The sequence below is a fragment of the Pagrus pagrus genome (assembly GCF_965226575.1).
Source record: "Pagrus pagrus genome assembly, chromosome: 17".
Lineage (NCBI taxonomy): Eukaryota > Metazoa > Chordata > Actinopteri > Spariformes > Sparidae > Pagrus > Pagrus pagrus.
The window spans coordinates 29,251,746-29,274,292 of NC_140201.1; the positions used below are offsets into that span (position 1 = coordinate 29,251,746).

Below are 22,547 nucleotides of genomic sequence, written 5' to 3' on the forward strand. Positions count from 1 at the left end.
GTGCGCTGCTCATATTATTAAAAACCTTGAAATTGTCATTCCAACTTCTTGATGCGATACGTGATTGATACTCTCAAAGTGCACCAGATTAATTCATCTACATTGCAAAGGCCCCCCCCCGGCATAAAACATTTTCAGGCACAGGATTATTTCCTGCTTCAAGCCCTGTTATTCCAAAGAATCTGCTGGTATTGCGTGGAATCCATGCGACCCTCAACTTTAACAACATTTCTCAGTACCGGCAATGGCCACACAGCCCCACAGCATGATGGAACCTCCACCAAATTTTACTGTGGGTAGCAAGTGTTTTTCTTGGAATGCTGTGTTCTTTCGCCGCCATGCATAACGCCCCTTGTTATGACCAAATAACTCAATCTTTGTTTGATCAGTCCTCAGCACCTTATTCCAAAATGAAGCTGGCTTGTCCAAATGTACTTTTGCATATCTCAAGCGACTCTGTTTGTGGCGTGTGTGCAAAAAAGGCTTCTTCCACATCACTCTCCCGTACGGCTTCTCCTTGTGCAAAGTGCGCTGAAGTGTTGAACAATGCACAGTGACACCATCTGCAGCAAGATGATGTTATAGATCTTTGGAGGTGGTCTGTGGGTTGTCTTTGACCATTCTCACCATTCTTCGCCTTTGCCTCTCCGATATTTTTCTTGGCCTGCCACTTCTGGCCTTAACAAGAACTGTGCCTGTGGTCTTCCATTTCCTCACTATGTGACAGCTGGTTTTCAGCCAACCGCGTATATCCATATAATGCGAGTGATCCGGGCACCGAAGCGCAGCCTCTATATAACGCATTATCTGCTGCGAAACTAGTTCATTTCACCAATATTTTGTCATGATACGCCTGTTATCAACATCCGGGGTCTGTAAGTTGACCTACTAACTCCTGACCTGGATGATGTCATCTCTGAAAGCCGCGCGCACCCGCGACAGCCGGCTTGTTTACCTGTAGTTTGCTACTGCTAGTTTTTTGCAACATGGCTGAATATTTTCGCGATTCTGAGGTGGTGGACGATGACTTTGTTTATGATGGACATCCTTACCGTTTTGAGCCAGAGTACACGGATGAGGAGCTTGTTGAAAGGAGGATGCGGAGGCAGAGGGAGGAACAGCTGGCCAAAGAACAACAAACGGCTGCGGTTAGGCTAAACGGCTAGGTCAACCTGCAGACCCCGGATGTTGATAACAGGCAACTCAGAGGGAAATAGCACTAGCGTATCATAACAAAATATTGGTGAAATGAACTAGTTTCGTGGCAGATAATGCGTTATATAGAGGCTGCGCTTCGGTGCCCGGATCACTCGCATTATATGGATATACAAGGCGCTCCACTGGATCTAATTTCGTCCGAACGACTCCAAATGACACCAAAGTTATCTGGGTGAGTAAATGATCGTATTTTATGCTAGAAATAAGGTCCAGGTTGTAAAAAATGGTAGTTCCCCTTTAATATTGCTACACTAAAAATCTTTGTCTGGAAAATACCCCAGAACTCAGCTTTTATTAGAAGATGAATGGCATGCAACTGTGATCATTTTCTGTGATAAATTATAAATTATTAATTACTAAATTATTATGCAGCCTCAGAGGGGTGCCTAAACTTTTTCATACCACTGTATTAGCCAATGTGTGAGAGACCTTTAGTTTGTTAAGAAGTTACCCTGGGGTCCTTTGTGACCTCGCCGACGCCGACGATTATACGTCTTGCTCTTGGAGTGATCATTGTTGGTCAACCACTCCTGGGGAGGGTAACAATGGTCTTGAACCTTTTCCGGCCTGATGAGCATCAACAACTCTTTTTCTGAGGTCCTCAGAAATCTCCTTTGTTCGTGCCATGATACGCTTTCACAAACATGTGTTGTGAAGATCAAACTTTGATAGATCCCTGTTCTTTAAATAGAACAGGGCACCCACTGATTGTCTGATTGTCATCCCATTGATTGAAAACACCTGACTCTAATTTCACCTTCAAATTAACTGCCAATCCTAGAGGCTCACATACTTTTGCCACTCACGGATATGTAATATTGGATCATTTTCCTCAATACATAAATGGCAAAATATAATATTTTTGTCTCATTTGTTTAATTGGGTTCTCTCTATCTACCTTTAGGACGTGAAAATCTGATGATGTTTTAGATCATATTTATGTAGAAATATAGAACATTCTAAAGGGTTCACAAACTTTCAAGCACCACTGTACATTATATATGTATATATCCATATATCCATATATACATACACACATACATACAGTACAGACCAAAAGTTTGGACACACCTTCTCATTCAATGAGTTTCCTTTCTTTTCATGACTATTGACATTGTAGATTCACACTGAAGGCATCAAAACTATGAATTAACACATGTGGAAATATGTACTTAACAAAAACGTGTAAAACAACTGAAAATACGCCTTATATTCTAGTTTCTTCAAAGTAGCCACCTTTTGCTCTGATTACTGCTTTGCACACACTCTGCATTCTCTTGATGAGCTTCAAGAGGTAGTCACCTGAAATGGTTTTCACTTCACAGGTGTGCCCTGTCAGGTTTAATAAGTGGGATTTCTTGCCTTATAAATGGGGTTGGGACCATCAGTTGTGTTGTGCAGAAGTCAGGTGGATACACAGCTGATAGTCCTACTGAATAGACTGTTAGAATTTGTATTATGGCAAGAAAAAAGCAGCTAAGTAAAGAAAAACGAGTGGCCATCATTACTTTAAGAAATGAAGGTCAGTCAGTCTGAAAAATTGGGAAAACTTTGAAAGTGTCCCCAAGTGCAGTCGCAAAAACCATCAAGCGCTACAAAGAAACTGGCTCACATGAGGACCGCCCCAGGAAAGGAAGACCAAGAGTCACCTCTGCTGCGGAGGATAAGTTCATCCGAGTCACCAGCCTCAGAAATCGCAGGTTAACAGCAGCTCGGATTAGAGACCAGGTCAATGCCACACAGAGTTCTAGCAGCAGACACATCTCTATAACAACTGTTAAGAGGAGACTGTGTGAATCAGGCCTTCATGGTAGAATAGCTGCTAGGAAACCACTGCTATGGACAGGCAACAAGCAGAAGAGACTTGTTTGGGCTAAAGAACACAAGGAATGGACATTAGACCAGTGGAAATCTGTGCTTTGGTCTGATGAGTCCAAATTTGAGATCTTTGGTTCCAACCACCATGTCTTTGTGCGACGCAGAAAAGGTGAACGGATGGACTCTACATGCCTGGTTCCCACCGTGAAGCATGGAGGAGGAGGTGTGATGGTGTGGGGGTGCTTTGCTGGTGACACTGTTGGGGATTTATTCAAAATTGAAGGCATACTGAACCAGCATGGCTACCACAGCATCTTGCAGCGGCATGCTATTCCATCCGGTTTGCGTTTAGTTGGACCATCATTTATTTTTCAACAGGACAATGACCCCAAACACACCTCCAGGCTGTGTAAGGGCTATTTGACCAAGAAGGAGAGTGATGGGGTGCTGCGCCAGATGACCTGGCCTCCACAGTCACCGGACCTGAACCCAATCGAGATGGTTTGGGGTGAGCTGGACCGCAGAGTGAAGGCAAAAGGGCCAACAAGTGCTAAGTATCTCTGGGAACTCCTTCAAGACTGTTGGAAGACCATTTCAGGTGACTACCTCTTGAAGCTCATCAAGAGAATGCCAAGAGTGTGCGAAGCAGTAATCAAAGCAAAAGGTGGCTACTTTGAAGAACCTAGAATATAAGACGTATTTTCAGTTGTTTCACACGTTTTTGTTAAGTATATAATTCCACATGTGTTAATTCATAGTTTTGATGCCTTCAGTGTGAATCTACAATTTTCATAGTCATGAAAATAAAGAAAACTCTTTGAATGAGAAGGTGTGTCCAAACTTTTGGTCTGTACTGTATATATACGTGTGTGTACAATTTCAACTTCAGGGTTGTCACTCAAACTTCCAAAATATGCATCGTTACAGGAAACAACAACCTCCTGGCTAGTAACTGACACACTGGAAATGGAAAGTTGACCCAACACTAACCTGGTGTCCAATTTATGAATCCAGTTGACCAGCTTTGGTGATTTTGTCACATAACATATTAATTAAATGGTTAATTGATTTGTCAATGATTATAACAATTAAGTGGTTTAAGTGTATTTGGTCTATGAATTCATGGGACGCCAAATGTCTCATGTAAATGCCACATAAAGCACATGCCTGGTTCCTGTCACAGAGTGTTCCTCTGCCTCTGCCTCTGCCTCGTGTGAGCTGTCAGATACCGGTTACAACATATCATGTGATTTAACAAGATAAAATGGCAGGACTTGACACAACAAGACACACATGATTTCATGAGCCTAAAGTGAATGTGACCTTAACCCTTTGAGGAAACCTGTTTCTGGCAGGGGCTACAGCTACATTTCATTGTGCAATCCTGTATTGTTTAATGACGAATAAAAATAAAAACTTAAACCTGAGAAGTTGGTCATTGCATTAATAGAAAAAGATATTTGATTTGATCATATTTGAGGCAGCAGTCCTGAGCACCCCTTTCCTGTTCTGTTTGATGAGTGTGGCACCACCCTGTCTCAACACCATCCCTCCTGTACTCTCACTGTGAAGCTGATGGATTTCTGCCCTTTGTTGTGTTGAACAGGTGAGTCAGCTGCTGGGTCCCAGGTTACAGGACAGCCAAATGTTGCAGGTCCTGGACAGCCTGGTGAGTGCTGCTCTAACATCAAGTAGTTTGTTACTGTGGTAATAGCAATATTTTCCTTAAAGATGCACTGATTTATTTATTTTGAGACTTTGGGTCTGAATAACTTTAAGCAGACACACTGAGAGATCTGATTTTCAACCCAAACCTCTCTCTATATCCAGGGGTGACACCTGTCCACTTGCCAGGATTGCCCCCTGAGTTCATGCAGGCCATTGTGCACCAGATCTCTCACCAAGCTGCTGCCATGGCTGCTGCAGCCTCAGCAAGCCACTCAGCACAGATGATGTCTGGCCCTGGCACAACACCCAGCATTGAGGGAACTGCTTCCCCACAACTCCCCCACCCTGCTCAGGCCAGGGTTGTCATCACTAGACCATCCTTCTCCCCCCGCATCCCTCAGCCTGTAGAAACCAGGGGAACCACCATCAACCTGAGGGCCACAGTACCCACAGCTGGCCAGCAGCCAGGACAGGTAACACAACTTGAAAATGTTTTATAAGATTACCGTTGCCATTAGTTGCCGTGATTTTTTTTCGATCGATGAATCACTAATCAACAAACTGTTGCAGCTCTAGCTATTTCATACACTGTTGAGTTATACAGATTAATTCACTGCAGTGTAATAAGCCTGTAGCTGCTTGTTAATCTCTGCCTCCTTTATTCCTCTATGAGCAGGGCACAGCTCCGGCTCCCTCCTCCCTCAGCCAGGTGATCAGTGGTCTGGTTGGACAGCTCCTGATGCCGGCGCAGCCAGGTCCGTCTCAGCTCTTTTTAACAGTTATAGCAGCTAACAAACCAAATGTTTATTGTTTTTCACTTTAACACAGACAGTAAAGTCTATCAGTTTATATGGGCATAAAATGCTTCTGCCATCCCTACAGGTAGATGCATCAATGCTGGTGAGTGGGTGTATACAGGGCTTGAAGACCTCCGGTGCCGGAAATCCGGCGTAGGAATATTTTGGTGAATTTTTTTTTTTATCATGTTGCCACAGCAACATGATAAAAAATGTTGTCCGGCTGGCGGGGAGTGATAGAGTCTGGCCTCACCGGAGTGACTATTTGATGTTCAGACTGGAATAAACCTTATTGGACAATATGTAGTAATAACTCAGCGGCGACAGCCCGACACCTACAGGAATAAAACCCACAGAGAAGCACCCGTCCCATTGTTTCCCATTAATTACCGAGACCATGGCGGCCCGCCGCAGTCTAATTCACCCCGCCATAGTCTCATAATGAACCGAAAATGTTTTTATGCTGCTCACAATAACATAACGTTGTGTTTTGCGCCGTTGATTCAGCAAAGTATCTCTAACTCCGGTCAGCCGGTACTGTAACGTTTCCAGTGCAGGCGTGATGCTGCGGATTTGTCGGGTTCGTCTGCAGGCGAGTGTTTTCACTCCGCTGTCAACACTGGAGCAGCTGCGTGCTCGTTAAATACAGTTAGCGTTAGCTTAGCTTTAGCTACTAGCCGCTAACGTTACTCCCTATAGGCGTCCACGTTAACCGGAGCTGCGACTTCAGTTTGTCATATTTCACTGATAAGGAGAGAAATCACTGAAAGACAGAGCAACAAGTCCTGAGTGCTTCTGTATTTCGTTCAATCTGTGGAAAACTACAACACCGTTCAATGTTATCTGTTTTCAAGCATCGGTTTGCCACGCAGGACAACAGCAGGATTTTAAAAATTCAAGTCTTAATTTCTGAGAGCAAAACCTGCGGAAACAAACGACTCATTTCTGTTTCTGTGCTCCGGTGCTGAGTGCAGTGAAGTCGGCTGGACTCATTTTGACCCAGACTGTGGTGCTGAAAGTCTCAGGAAATGTAAAATTAAATGAAACAGTCCTTTTTTAAATCTTAGCTCAGCTGATATCTCTGAGCACAGTGGCACAAAACATTAAACCTGATGTGAAACAAGTAATAAACACAACACAATGTCAGAAAATAGTTACAATAGTTGGTTATAATTTCTTAGAGCACATGGTGATGTCTTCAAATGTCATATTTTGTCTGGTCAACAGTCCAAAATCCAAATATATTCAGTTTACTATCACGTATGGTATGACACAAAAAAGCTTACAATCATCTGATGTGAGAAGCTACAACAAATACATGTTGGCATTTTTCCTTATTTGGTTATCAAAATTGTTGCTGATTGATTTTCTGTCAGTCACGTGCATGCGAAATTCTTGTACAGGCGAAGAGACTTAAAAAATAAAAAGATATAAGATAAGAAAGAAAGTGAGGTGTTCTTATTCTCTCAAAGCCGTCTTTTATGAGAGATTTGCTGTCTGGGATTGTAATTGGGATGGATGGATATACTATGTGCCTACTTGCACACAGAAATTCTAGTGTCAAAACGCTCCAAAAAGCGTAATTTGCATATTAAAATCACTAAAATTTTCTCCCGGGGGACGATGCCCCTGGACCCCCCTACCTTGGTTTGGTTTCGGACCTTGTCACCTTTTTCACTCTCAGGAGTTTGCAGGTCTGCAGTTATGGAGCAAATCATTGGTAAAAATGCTGCACATCAACTACAATTTCATAGTAACTGATGATCAAATTTTCATTTTTTTTATGAACTGCTCATATTATTAAAAACCTTGAAATTGTCATTCCAACTTCTTGATGTGATACGTGATTGATACTCTCAAGTGCACCAGATTAATAGATAAGATGAGATAAATGCAGTACCGAGGCTATCATTATTAGTTTCCTCATAGATATTAAAATCACCCACAATAATAACTTGATCTGTTTTTACAAATAAACTTCTGAGAATCTGAATCTGAGAATTGAAATAAAAATTCTGAAGACAGCACAGGAGTGCGGTACACTATAACAAACAGGATTGTATTGTTTTCGAGAATAAGAATAAGAATAAGGCTTTCAAATGAGTTCAATCAATAAATCAATCTTAATTTGAATAGCCCGAATTCACAACAGAAGTCATCTCATGACACTTGGAACAGGTCAAGACCATACTCTTTAACTCATTTATTTACAGAGACCCAAGAGCAAGCACTTGGCAACAGTGGCGAGAAAAACCTGCATAAAACAGGCCAAAACCTCGGAGCAGAACCAGACTCAATGGTGGGCAGTAGGGCTGCCCCCAAATAGTCGACCAAGCACTGGTCGACCCAAAAATCATTAGCAGACCAAAATTTCATTGGTCGATTGGTCGCAGAAAAAAAAGCCAAAAACATTTGGAGCCGTGTCTTGTCAAATTTAAGTAAAAATCTGTGACTGGCGGCTGGTCTGTGTATAAAAGGCTGGAGGGCTTTTAATTTGAAGGGCCAGACACAGGAGGTCGTGACACTCACTCACTGTCAGTGTTTTTTTTTCACACGGCAGGTCCCTTCGACATCGCGGTTAGACAGTTAACAATTAATAGCCAACCATGTCGGGAAAGACGTCTAAAATATGGGATCATTTTGGAAAGAAGAAGGATGACCCCTCCGAGTGCGGCGTAACATTAAGGAGAAAGCTCCATGTTACGCCGCACTCAGGGATCGACGCAGGACTGCTACTCAGGGCCGGCTCTTGGCATAGGCGATATAGGCGGTCGCCTAGAGCGCCATCTGCTGGAGGGGCACCGCGAGGCACCCTTGGCCTCGAGGGGAAAAAAAATAAAATTTAAAAAAAAATTAAAAACAATAAAAATAAAAATAATTTTCTATGCCCAGTCGCCCTCCTTTGTGTGTTCTCTCTTGAAAAATAATAATAAAATATTAAAAAATGAAAAAAATGAAACAATGATGTTCCTAAAATGTGGTGCTGCTGAATCACATGACGGGTGCGCAGTGCGCACCTCAGGGTCAGAGCTGGGATCAGTCAGGTCACAGACAGGTGATGCTTTTGTTATTTACGAGATGAAAAGGCCGTCCAAGCCCTCGGGTGCGCAGAACCGAAAGAGAAGAAAAGAAGAGGAGAAGAGGAGAAGAGGAAGTTGCAATATAAAGGTAACATTAGCCTGTACCATTTTTTTTAATTATGCCGTTTTGTGTGAAGACGTTTTATTTGTGCTAGCTCGCTAGCACATATTTCTGCTTGCTACCTACATCGTGTTTAATGTGAAATGCGCACTGCATTGGCGCTGTTTATGTTTGTGATGAGTTTTCATTAGTTTTCTACACAGTTATCATCTCTGCCTGCCTGGATGTCCAGTCTGATTTGGTATTTTATTTCAGTTTCATCACGTCATCATTATGTTTGGTCGAGTTGAAAATTAACTTTACCATAGTCATCACTAGTATATTAACACCTGTGTGCCCACTGACACAGTTGCTGCTGCTGGTGCTTAGTTCTACTACTGTCTTATCACGTTTGATATTGTGCTGAAAATCAGTAGCCAAGTGATGAAAATGCAAGCTGCAGCAGGTTTTTTATTATTATTATTATTACTTGTTTTTGCTTGTAATGTAACACATTTACTCTGTCTGTCTAGATGCACTCAGAAAATATTTGACACCTCAAACAGCTTCTGGAGAGGGGCCTTCTGATCACACATCCACAGGAACACCACTCTCTGAAGTTTATCCAATTGTTTGTGGTCTCTGACACACTACTATGTTATTGTTGTTGTTACTGAATGGTACAACCTTGTTAGTAATGCCAATAAATATAATTTTTAGTCAATTAAAATTAAGTGATTTATTAAGTGAGATTGACACAACAAACTAAATGCAGTGGTGTGACAGTATGGATGTGCTCTGTTTGAATACAGCTACAAGTCAGGCATCATGCAGCAGCAGCAGCAGCACTACCATGTCAACCATACCACCCACCTCTGCAAGTCAGCATGAAGCAGGTGAGTTCTGTAATTAAATGTTGCAGTCACATCACTGAACAATACAACTGTTATTCCTAATTCATGCTTCAGATGTGTTTATTGCCTGATGTCCTGTAATTTGTAAATTAGTCAATTAAAATTAAGTGATTTATTAAGTGAAATAGAATGACACAACAAACTTAATGCAGTGGTGTGACAGTATGGATGTGCTCTGTTTGAATACAGCTACAAGTCAGGCATCATGCAGCAGCACTACCACGTCAACCATACCACCCACCTCTGCAAGTCAGCATGAAGCAGGTGAGTTCTGTAATTAAATGTTGTAGTCACTTCACTGAACAATACAACTGTTATTCCTAATTCATGCTTAAGATGTGTTTATTGCCTGATGTCCTGTAATTTGTAAATCATTGTGTGACTTTACTAATACTGAAGGATTAATATTTATATTTCCATGTGTGTGTGTTTGATTTTCTTGCAGGTGAAGGGACAAGCGCAGCGTGCACTGTTCCACAGCCTGAGGACACCCCAGGCCCGTCAACACATCCTCAAGTCCATGAAAAATCTCTCAAGGCAGCACCATTAGACCCTGCTGACTGGCCTTCCCTGTCTGATAAGGTGAGGGTGGAGTTAGTCCACAGAGGGCCATATCAGCTGAAATCTGACTTTGAATTCCCAAAAAGAGGAGATGGGAGAAGTTGCCATCACCACTACTTCCATAGACAGTTAATCAATGGAGAAAAGATCCAAGAGAAGTTGGATGGTATATTCCATTAAAAACAACAGTTTGTACTGCTTCTGTTGCAAGCTGTTCTCACAGAAAACATATAAACTAATCAGTGATGGACTAAATGACTGGAAGAATTGCAGCGATGTACTTAAAATTCATGAGAACAGTCCAGAACATTGGAAACACATGACCTCATGGAAGGAGCTTGAAGCTCGTCTTGACAAGGACCAAACAATAGACAGAGTTGAGTTGGCACTAATAGAAGCTGAAAGGAGGCGCTGGCGTGAAGTCCTGACCAGGTTGGTGGCCATCATACAGTCACTGGCAGAGCGAAATATTGCTCTCAGGGGAACCACAGAAAGACTTCATGAACCAGATAACGGAAACTTCCTGAAAGAAGTAGAGCTCATGGCCAAGTTTGACACAGTACTGAAGCAGCATGTAACTGACGTGGAAACACGAGTTAGCCATACATCCTATTTAGGAAAAAATATTCAAAATGAGCTCATCGGTTGCATTGGTGGAAAGATTGTTGAGGCAATGGTCCAAGAAATTCGACAGAACAAATACTTTTCAATAATTTTGGATTGCACCCCTGTTTTAAGCCATAAAGAGCAACTATCTGTCATCATTCGTCATGTTGCAGTTGTGGACACGGACACCCCACACATAAAAGAGCATTTTATGGGGTTCCTTGAGGCAGAGCAGTCCACAGGAAAAAGCCTTTCAACCCTCATTCTGAAGAGACTGGAAGAGCTCGGCATCGCATTTGAAGACTGTAGAGGGCAGTCTTACGATAATGGAGCAAATATGAAAGGGAAGAAGGAAGGAGTCCAGGCCAGGCTTCTTGAAAAAAACCCAAGGGCTCTATTTGTGCCATGTGGAGCACACACAGTGAATCTGGTGGTGGCTGATGCAGCAAAAAGCTCTGCAGATGCCACTTGCTACTTTGGCTACCTGCAGAAGCTGTTCACACTTTCTTCTGCCTCCACTCAGCGATGGTCCATTCTAAAAAAACATGTCACCACAACCCTGAAATCCTGGTCAGATACCAGATGGGAGAGTCGAATCAACAGTGTAGAGGCCGTGAGATACCAGGCTGCAGAAGTCAGAGATGCACTCATAGAGGTGAGGGACAACGCCACAGACTCAACTATAAAAATCGAGGCACAATCACTAGCTGAAGAGATTGGATCTTACAGATTCTCAATCTGTACTGTGGTCTGGCATGACATCCTGACAAACATCAAACATGTCAGCAAATTATTGCAGTCAGAAACAATGCAAATGGATGTTGCAGTTGATCTTCTAAGGAAAACTGAAGCTTCCCTTGTGGGCTACAGAGACAATGGATTTGCTTCAGCTCAAGTGTGTGCCAAGGAGATGTGTGACAAGATGAACGTAGAGGCTGTCCTTAAGCAGAAGAGAATACGAAAAACTAAGAGACAGTTATGTACTTTATGTACTTTCACTCCTGTCAACCATCGCTTATAATTGAATACATTGTGATCTCGTCGATCTGCTCTGTACATGCGACATCTATTGCACGTCTGTCCGTCCTGGGAGAGGGATCCCTCCTCTGTGGCTCTCCCTGAGGTTTCTTCCGCATTTTTTTTTCCCTGTTAAAAGGGCCTTTTTTGGGGGGCAAGTTTTTCCTCACGGAGAGTAATCTCGCCTTGGGCACTAATTTAGGTAGGGCCGGCCCTGCTGCTACTGCTAGGCTACTGCTAACGTGAGTTGTTGAAAAACCTTTTTAGCAAACTTTGTGTACACAAATGATGTTCTCAATGCTTGTGTTCATGTGTAGAAACCCTGGTGATGCTACGAGCAAAGTTTCATGTTGTGTCGAGTCTTCTTAGTGTTTTAAAAATAGCGATTTTGATGCTACAGAAAAGTTGCACCGCGCACCTCCATTGTGAGTGTAAGTAGCCTAGCTACCTGCCCATGGCGGCCCGAACGTTTGAAAGCAGAGATAAATACATATTATTATTGTTATATGGGCTAATATTAGACTATTCGTGTGTACTGGGGAAGCTAAATTATTCAGCTCACTGTGTTTTACTTATTGTGTAAATCTCTCTACAGGCGCATCCACTTTACTGTGGAGATTTATTTATTTATTTATTTATTTTAATGTATATCTATATATATAAATATATATGCGTCGATTAGTCGACTAATCGTTCTAAATGACGACCACTGGTCGACCAAGAAAATCCTTGGTCGGGGGCAGCCCTAGTGGGCAGCCATCTACCTAGACAGGTGTTATAATTGAGTTTAGGTTTAGGATTGATTAAAAGGCTCGATTTGAATATGGCTACAACTCCACCTCCTTGGCTGGTGTCTCAAGGAATGTGAGTATTATATGACTGCGGGGAGTGGATTCATTAAGGCTGACCTATTGAGATCCAAAGTTTAAAGCTGGGGTTGGTAATTCTGTTCAGAAGTATCCTTTGTTATATTTGTATGAAATCTCTCACCATCCAGACAGCAAACAAAATATAAAACGCTTTGGGGGAAAAAATGGGAAAAAATCCATGGTCTCTGGCAGCAACAGGGCTGTAATAACTTCATCCAGTCAATTTTAGCAGCCCGAAGATATCGTATGGACAGCCTACCCATCCATCAATCTGTCCTTACCTGCCCACCCTCGTCGACTCCGCCCATCGCTCACTGCACGTGACCGGACTCTACACACCGCACTGCTGGAGCTGTGGTGGAGTGAGCTCGTTGTTTACGGACAAGAATGGCAGAGAAAGTACAGACACACTTTTCATTAGCAGCTGTACCTACAGCAGCTTGTACTGCCAAACAGAGCAAGACAAGAAAGACCGAACTGGAGAAGGCTACAAACAAAAAGAAGTTGGATAGCTCAAGAGGTGAAACGAGAGTCGACATTGGAGTGGCTGTTAAACGATGGAGACAACTAATGGAGTGGAAGGCCTGAAAACAGACTCCATGGTAGCTGTGTCTTTGTTGAACAGGTAATGAGCTGGTTTGTTTTGGTTGGGGGAAATGTATTTATACTCTGCATTATGTAGTCAACGTAGTTAACGTTAGCTCGTTATGTTGCTGTCGTATTTATAAGCCCAACACTAACATCATTAGCACGGTCAGCTTGTAGCTAACATTAGCTAGCTATCTATTATAGACTTCTGCCATATGAGACATATCCACATGTAACGTCAACGTTAGCAGGCCAACGTTTACACGTACTGTTGATCTAATCCATACAGCAGTGTTCACACATGTACTGCTACCCTGGGCTGTATGGACATTAGCAGGACGAGCTGTATGCGAGGGGCAGACTAATTCTTGTGTGCTACACGTGTGAAAGGCTAAGTCCACTGTTTGGAAGTCATGGGAAGATTACATATATCTGTGAATGTGGTTTGCATTGTATTTGTGAGCAGATGTTGTAAGATGGTACTTATGTGACGTCATTCATATAGACTTTGAACTAGACGTTTTACAAATGTGCTGATGTTGCCTATTTCTGTGTCCTATAGTTATGAGAGGTACGCAACAACTTCCAGCCTTGAAGCGTCAGTTCACAGCAGAACCATGCCCTGATGTTTCCACTATTTCTGTAGAGTCTGTCTCTGACAGGTGAGTGTAACTTGATGCTGATAGCAACATGGATCAGACCACTGTTATTCATGTAATATGTGTCTTTGATAGATACATTTCATATATGCATGTGTCCTTCTTTCATATCAAGTTGGTTTGCTTTATGTGCATAAATGTGCTCCTTAGCAGGGATACAATACGAAAAGGAATGGCATCATTTCTTTAGCTGCACCAGGAAAATGCTTCAAGTACTGGTCCTAGCAGTCAAGTGTTAGTCTACTGCTTGAGACTTTTACATATAAGTAAGACATTTTTTAAGAAAAGAAAAAGATTCCAATTCATGATCTAACTGTCAGCTGACCACAGTAGAATTATGGGAAAAACTGACCATAATCGCTGCACACAATGCACCTACCACTCCCTTCAAATAATCACTTGCTACCTATCACATAAGCTTCCCATCACCCACCTTACCCCAAACATTCATTATTACTTTTTTGTTTTTACATAGCAACAAACCTGTGTTGTCTTTGAGAGAATCAATAACATTTTTATGCCCCATAAACACATTCAGATGTAACTTTATGTCCTGTAAACACATTTAGTTCTCCGTCCTCATCCAGCTTTCTGTAATTATTAGAATTTTGCAGAGATGATGACTTTTCAGTCACAGGAGTTGAGGAGTTGGACAAGTAATGTTGTAAAGTAATATGATATATCAAGGTCCTTGAAAAGCTGTCAGATAAGTAATTGTGCTATTCTTTCTACAGGACAGTCACTGCCAAAACAGCAAAGGATTGAGACAGCACCGACATCAGCAGCCTAACCTGTTAGCCAACACTGATCTGTGTTTATAACCAGTCAAGAAACCTCTGGATGTCCTGCCTGCATATATTTGTTTATGCTAATGCTGCATATTGTCTAAATGATAAAAAGTATAGTATTTTTGTAGTGTTATTTATTTACATGTGTTCCAAAAAATCCAATAAACAAGAGTCTTACCTAATTCAGTTGTTATTATTAGTGCATCATGTAAAGTGTAAGAACTGTAATGTGTTGGTTGTTTATGCTTTTACGTTCAATATGATAATATTAGGTGTTTACTGACAGATGAATGAGTCGGCAGTCTTCGTCAGTCATCGGACAGTGTACGTTCATGGTTTGGGGGGAGTGGCTTTGGAGAGAGGCCGAAGTGCAGGGGGCAGGGTTTACTGGCTGGATACTTTAAAAATCTAGCCTGGGCTTGACGGGTTTTCCAACTTACCGACCCAAGCTTTAAGTGTCCACTTTACTTATTGTATTTTCAGAACTATTGCAGTGGCAGTATTAATTTTTATTATGTTTTTGTGTAAAATTCTGCTTTTTTTAACTTTTGATGTGTGTTCTATGGGGCAGACACGGTCTCTTTGGGGTTTTCGATGGGTAACTGCTCTAAGAGAAGCGCAGAGAAGCTTCTACGACTGCAATTCCACCTCCTGGTCTCAGCTCTTTGTTTTCATGGTTTTGGTTCACTAAGAAATTCCTTCAGACGAGAGCCGCTTCATTTAAAGTAGGATGAAGGTCGTCTCTCCTTATCAGACAAGGTCTTCCCCCAGAAAGTCTGCCAGTCGTCTCCAACACCACCTTGACAGCCAGTAGTTGAATGACGATATACAGCTAAACATGTCATTACTAGTCAGTTTTGGCAGGGGCCCAAACATTTTCTTCACAAATGTACACACTTACTCAATTTGAATATTAGTGACCTCCAGTTGTCATAATCGGCTGTCGTTACCACTGACGTGAGTGACATTCTTACTCTATTTGTGCTCACGCTTATCCTTTAACTTTAGCCAGCAGTTTCAATTTAATTCAATATTTTTCCCTGCTCAGGCCCCAGACCCCTTGGCTATGGTTGCTGGTGTAACTAACTCACATTTCTCAAAATGGAGTCCAATATATCAACCTATGTAAGCTTAGTTCAGATATATCATGTATACTATACATTAGGCGATAAGTAACAAGATATTGCAATCCAATAATGTCAAACAAGGTTTGAGTTGACGTAGACACAGTGTCTTTGTCTCAAAGGTTGTTCATCAGAAAGCACTGACAAGTTGATTTTTCTAGAAAATTTCCCAGTCTAGGTCATAATTCCTATAAAAAACAAATCAAAGGGATTTGAATCTGGTTTTTATTTTGTCTTTTATGTTAAAAAATTCATCTCGGTAGATAAATCATTAGTAGGTTTTTAAACTCTCAAATATCAATATCAATATTGGCCTTTGAGTATCAATAAGCCCCTTTTTCCCATTTTCCCTAACTGCTTCAGGTGAGGCCAGGTCCACCATCTCTTCAACCAGCTCTCAGTCCTCCTTTTCTACCTCTTCCTCATCTGATTCCTCCACCATCTCTCCTCCCCCTTCCTCTGCCAACACATCTGGACAAACGTCCACTCGCACCACCAGCACTACCTCCCTGGGTCAACCAGGAGAGGGTAGTCCTGAGGGAAATCTGGCCCAGCTCCTGGGCTCTCTGCTGGGATCAGCTGGGCCGGGAGGCTCTGGACCAGCTCCCTCAATCACGGTGACCTTGCCTGGGGTGCCCGGCTTCTTCCAGGGCTTGACGGACTTCATACCAGTAAGTTCATCAAGTGCTAAAGAAAAGCCAGAGTATGGTGGTGTACAACATTTTTTTTCACTTCCCTGTCTTGAAAGGCAAGAAGTGTTACATTGACTGATTGATTGTTCAAACATTGTGTTTTTACATTACATTTTAGGGCCTTTACTTTCAGTAATTCATATATACATTCATACACTGATGGCGGTGGCTGCCATGCAAGGTGCCGATCAGCACATCAGGAGCAGTTTGGGGTTCAGTATCTTGCCCAAGGAGACTTCGACATGCAGACCAGGAGAATCGAACCAGCAACCTTCCGATAATAAGACGCTGGCTCTACCCCTGAGCCACAGCCGCCGTTTTGTTGTGACGGAGTAGCAAGCCGGCTGGCAATAGCAATAGTAGTGCACAGACTGGTCTGTAGTTCTTCATGTCAGAAGGGTTGAGTGTGTGTTTCTTTTAAGACAGGCTTCGTTCTGGCTTGTTTAAGAGTTTGGGAAACCAACCAGCTGTCAAAGAGATATTGATGAGATGGTTGTGGAAAGCAATGAGGTCAGGAGCAATAGATGGTACGGTTGGAGATAGGTTCATGAGGGCAGGTGGTTGAGTAAGGAGAAGTCACCCTGGTTAGTACCTTATTGAGACAGATGGGTGAAAAAGAAGTGAAGAGGTTCAAAATGTTGCTCGGTAGAAGGGAGGTGGGGCAGTGGGGGGAATCAAGGACGGTAGAGAAGATAGCAAAGAGGTTTTGGATAGGGAGGATTGAATTTTGTATTGAAAGAAAGAACGTTTAGCTGCAGATACGGAGCCGGAGAAAGAGGAGGGCAGGGACTAATTGAAGAGGAGGTCCTCTGAGTGCTGGGATTTACACCATTTTCTTTCAGCTGCCCATACGGGAGGTTCTGTCAGCACACACTGAGTCAGACAGCTGAGGGGTTTGGCGAGCCTGCACAGAGGAGAGGACAAAGTAGAAAGGCGAGTGTCTGGCAGAGTCAGGAGGCATGAATAAAAGTCAGGTAAAGGGGAGAGTTGATAGGACAGATTTCCAGCCAATTTGCTTGAAGATGTCTGTGCTGATTGAATGAATGCCAAACCAAACCTCAAATGCAGTTTTTAGTTTTTTATCATGACATTTTGACTTTAGTGACTCAAAATATTCCTATATGCAGAAACATTCTTAATGTGTACAGGTTTGTTTGTAGGTTTGTTGATATCAAGTGTTTCTTGTTTCAACCCAGCCACCTGTCAGTGGCCCTGGTGCTCTGGCCCCGCCTCAGTGCACCGGTCCTACCCTACCTCAGGCCGGAAGCGATTCAGGTGGAGACTCATTGAGTCCAGAACTGTTCACCGGGATCGTGCAGGGAGTGCTGTCCACCATGATGAGCACTCTGGGAGCACAGCAGGGCAACGGAGAGAGCATCGCCCAGTTCATCCAGAGACTGTCCCAGACCAGCAACCTGTTCACTCCTGGCTCTGGAGATGCTGTTGGTGAGTCACAAAACAGGAGAATGAATGCAGCTGCAGCTTTTAGTCACTAACTTTATAGTCACCTCAAATCCAGTGTGCTGGAATCAGGCCAACACACCATTCACCATTCACACGTTTACTACAATTGTTATTCATATTCTGCTTAACTGGCTCTCATCCCTGCAGGGTTCTTTGGTGACCTGCTGTCCCTGGTGTGTCAGAGCTTCTCCATGGTAGACATGGTGCTGTTGCTTCATGGGAACGCTCAGCCTCTGAGCCGCATTCAACCTCAGCTCACTGATTTCTTCACCGAACACTACCTCCAGGGCAGAGAGCCCACTGATGCTAACATAGCTGTAAGTACTGGAGAGAGTTCCTCACCATTTGTTCACACACTGGGCTACTTGGTGTGTTGCTTGAGCGGCTGTGGCTCAGGAGGTAGAGTGGGTCATCCAGTAATTGGAAGGTTGCTGGTTCGACTTACCGGCTGCCCCAGGCTCCAAGTGTTCCAAAAGCTCTTGATGAACAGGTGTGCACCTTGAATGGCAGCCTCCACCATCACTGTATGAACATGTGTGTGAAGTGTTGTAAAACGCTTTGAACGGTCAGTACACTGGAAAAGCACTAAAGAAATGATGCATTTACCATTCCTAATCTCATTATATTAACTGATACAATTATTAGTGGCGCCTTTCACAATGCTGTCTTACCTATAGCGCAATGGATTCTAGTAAACTAAGGTTTACAAATGGATCAGACCAGATGGGTACAGCATTTTAGTAGTAATAAGCACTGCCTTTTCAAGGCGGGAATGAGAGGACAGTTTCATTCCGCCTCTGTTCCGCCAGCGGAGGTAGGAACAGAGCCACAACAGAGGCTTCACATTCTAAAACATATCATCAGCTACAGTCCTGGTCAAAAGTTTATCTACACTTGTAAATAACATGTATATCATGGCAGTCTTCATTTCCAATGATTTCTATAGCTCTCGTGTTTCTGTGATGAATGAGTGGAACACAAACTACTTTGTCACAAAAACATTCATGAAGTTTGGTACAGTAATGCATTTATTATAAGTCTTCTGAAAATGTGACCAAAACTGCTGGATCAAAAATATACATACAGTAACTAGAACAATCAATGTTGGTGATTATAGAAAGTTGTGTGAATCATATGTTCTTTGTAGCATGGCCTCTTCTTCTGAGTGATTCTGATTGATAACAGCTGGTTACCTTTGTGGCCCCTGTTTTCACTTTTGGTAAACTGTTCCTTTCTGTAATAAAGTAATAATAATCAAAAATCATGCAAATTACATTAAATGATAGGTTCTTATTTTTTTCAAAGTCTCTCTTAAAACAGTAGCCACAGTAGCCCATTGGATCATCGAAACAGGCTTTGCTTGCTTTAATCATTCCTCTTGTTCACATTGCACCCAAGAGATCCCTTAAACCAATTTCAGTGCGAGTGATGGGGGACAAAATCCAGTCCTCATTTTGTGCAGAAAATGAATTACAAATTTTAGCTAAAGAAGCTATTATGAAGCTTCAGCAGTCTGATTTTGACATATTAAGTGGATACCTTCCAAAGTCATATGCTGTTTTGTAAAAAGTTCTGTGTATGTGTTACTATCCCTCCACTGCAGTGCAACATAGAAGGCACTCTCTGGGGGAAACACAAATTGGGAATTTGCTAGAAAAAGGCTAAATTTGGAAGGTACCCACTTGATTTGTCTCACTCAAACTAATGAAAGAAAGCTGAAATGTATTTTGTGCAGAATGGGACTGTGGATTTTGTGTCCCATCTCCTCCATTGAAAGCATTTTACAATGAGGTATTTTAATGTCAACTATGAACAAGAGGAATAATTACAGCAAGCAAAAAAAATCGTTCAACATATATATGAGCATGTAGGTACCATTAACAATTTTTTAAAAATGTGTTTAAAAATCCTTTTTCTGCAGTCTTTCAACAGTAAGTTTTCTAAACCGGATTGGTTGTAATTTACTTCTCCACCAGTCTTCAGTCGGCAGAAAGAATGAAAATTGTTCATGATAGAGTACTATGACGGCGGTCAGGACACAAGAAAGCACAAAGATTTGATTAGCTTTTGTAAACAGTTGTCTTGGTCAACTCTTGTCTTTTTTGTCTAGTAGTTCTTCCTCTGTCATGACACCATAATGTGACACCTGCATGTTAACTGTACACACTTTTGCAGCGTTTCTCAAGTCTGTTGTCTTTGTTTATTGAATGGATCCCTTGATTTGCTCATTTGAACTGTTTGAAGACTAACACACTGTCCTCTCTGCAGTCGGCAGCTGAGGACCTCATCAACGGACTGGAAGAGCACATAGCTGAGAGCTTTGTAAGGACAACCTCTTTCACACGTAACCCTCATGCAGACTCCTGCCGTCTTTTTTATAATGCACTGTTTTGTATGCTAGGTATATAGGGATGGACATAAGTGAGTTGTCTGTTGTGTCTAGGCCACAGTGACAGTGCGAGTGGGAGTGGACATCGTTCAGACCAACTTATCTTTCCTCAGACAGCAGTTCACACAGATGGCCACTCATGTCCTGCGCTGCAACAGTAAGTTCAGTTAGAGGGGAAGTCAGTTGCTGCTCTCATTGACTGTAGCTTGTTGTTTTTGAACAGTTCACACATACTGACTCGAAAATCAAAGCCAAAATCCTGTAGTGTGAAATTAACTTAAAAGATACCGTTTCAGCAAAAATTACATAATTTTTAGAATGTCCTTGTGTTGCTGCAAAGTAGAGGAGAGCATACACCCTCACAGTATCACGGAAAATACAACCTTGACATGCTGATGAATCTGTCACAACGAGTAGTTCTCAGTCATACAGCTCCTCAGATTATACACTGATCTATAAATTCCCCCTCCCAAGTTATGGAAAAATACACGAGTTTCACCTGTTCAATCCATGTGAGTGGCCTGCCATGTTTACTACAGGCCCTTGAGGACCCTCGACTCATGTGCATTATCTGTGCAGCTGTAAAAGCAAAGTTTGGATTGTTGTAGAGTGGATTCTTCAGAGTCAGCATGATCTCAGAAAAATGTCTAACGTGTGTTTTAATAGGCTCATCGTCATTAAACTAGAATTTTGCTGATTTTATGCGAGCTTTGTATCACTACAATGTTGGTAGTTTATGCATATGAAAAATGGTGAACTTCTCTCCATTTTGCCCGCACACAGAGCCCCCCACTTAGTTGCTGGCAGAAATCCTCCAGTCGAAATCTTGGATCAAGTGAGGGGCCTTTCACTAAACTCTGATCAAACTGTCTAAACTGTCAGAGACATATTTCAGCATACTGTTTAGCTCCAAGAAAGAGCATGAAGCAGAAGTGGTTGCTATATCGTTTCCTGTTTTGGGAAAACGTAGACTGAAAAAAACAAGATTTTAAAATCAAGACAGTGTTGATAAGATATGGTCCACAAACCAAGCAGTCCAGGGTTGATTTCAGTCTGGGCCCTTTGCTGTATGCTATCTCTCCTCTCTCCCCCCTGCCATTCCTGTATCTCCCAGTGGTCACTATCATAATAAAGCAGAAATGCAAAAATAAATAAATCAAAGAAGATTTTGTAGGCATGTTAACATTTGTAGCGACAGTGCTGCTGTGTTCTGTAAGACCATACTGATTTTAAGTAAATCTGCTGTCACTCAGGCATTATATTTGCCATTTCACCCTGGGGTCCTTCTATTGTTATGTTGATGACTCCCAGTTGTATGTTCCCTTTAGCTTTGAAAATCATAATATTCAGGATCCTCTGCACTACTGACTTGTTGCAATTAAGGACTGGATGACTTCTAACTTCTTGCAACTGAACACAGATTATTGGTCCTGATCATATTTCTTTCTTTTTTTTTTCAAATACATTTATTGAGTTTTTCATTTACAAAACAGAACAACAAGCTCAGCAAAAAACATAGGTCCTCACAATCAATGTCAATGAAAAAGAAATACATTTTTCAAAGAAAACGATACAATGCATAGGCGCCCTTTAGACCAAATTAAGCCACAGTCAGTCAAATATAATGCTTGAAAGTGTTGAAGCCACTGTGGAGTTAGAGAAGCGGAGGTATGGAGTCCACATCTTCGTGAATTGTCCTTTTGAAGAGTGGAGTATAGGTCCCCACTAAGATTTTACATTTCAAGCATAAAGGAGAAAGCTCCGGCTTCATTTTGTGTCTTCTGTTGGGAGAGATTTGTAAGCGATGTAGGATCTTAAATTGCATCAGTCTAGCATGGTTACACACCGAAATGTTCTTTGTATGATTCCATATTACATTCCACTTATCCTCATCAATATTTAAACCAAGCTCATTTTGCCATGTCTGTGAAACATCCTGTACATTTATCCCATCAGTCTGGCTTAAAACTCTGTAGAATCGGGTTACAACTTTTTTGGTTGGACCTAGGAGAAGTAACTGCTCTATTGCTGATGCAGTGACGTTGATTTTAAAAGTGTTTTTTCTAATTATAAAGTCTCGAATTTGAAGGTATCGAAAAAAATGATGTCTGGGAAGATTGTACTTTGCCTGGAGTTGTTCAAAAGACAATAGGGAGGCACCCTGAAATAAATCACACATTTTCTTGATCCCTGAGACGTCCAGATGTTGTATCCAGTGTCTGTCATACCTGGTGGGAAACCAGGGTTACCTTGAA

General features: G+C 42.1%; 1 protein-coding gene across 4 annotated transcripts in view; it reads left to right on the forward strand.

The window, feature by feature from the left end:
• LOC311272994 (large proline-rich protein BAG6-like) overlaps nucleotides 1-22,547 on the forward strand; it is a 107,788-nt gene that overhangs the window by 71,174 nt on the left and 14,067 nt on the right. For all 4 annotated transcript variants that reach the window (XM_084379814.1, XM_084379813.1, XM_084379811.1 and 1 more), the window contains exons 11-18: nucleotides 4,643-4,705; nucleotides 4,867-5,177; nucleotides 5,381-5,459; nucleotides 16,111-16,418; nucleotides 17,636-17,885; nucleotides 18,051-18,220; nucleotides 20,172-20,225; nucleotides 20,347-20,449. In XM_084379814.1, the coding sequence (XP_084235940.1) occupies nucleotides 4,643-4,705; nucleotides 4,867-5,177; nucleotides 5,381-5,459; nucleotides 16,111-16,418; nucleotides 17,636-17,885; nucleotides 18,051-18,220; nucleotides 20,172-20,225; nucleotides 20,347-20,449 (1,338 nt within the window). The remainder of the gene's footprint in view (nucleotides 1-4,642; nucleotides 4,706-4,866; nucleotides 5,178-5,380; nucleotides 5,460-16,110; nucleotides 16,419-17,635; nucleotides 17,886-18,050; nucleotides 18,221-20,171; nucleotides 20,226-20,346; nucleotides 20,450-22,547) is intronic.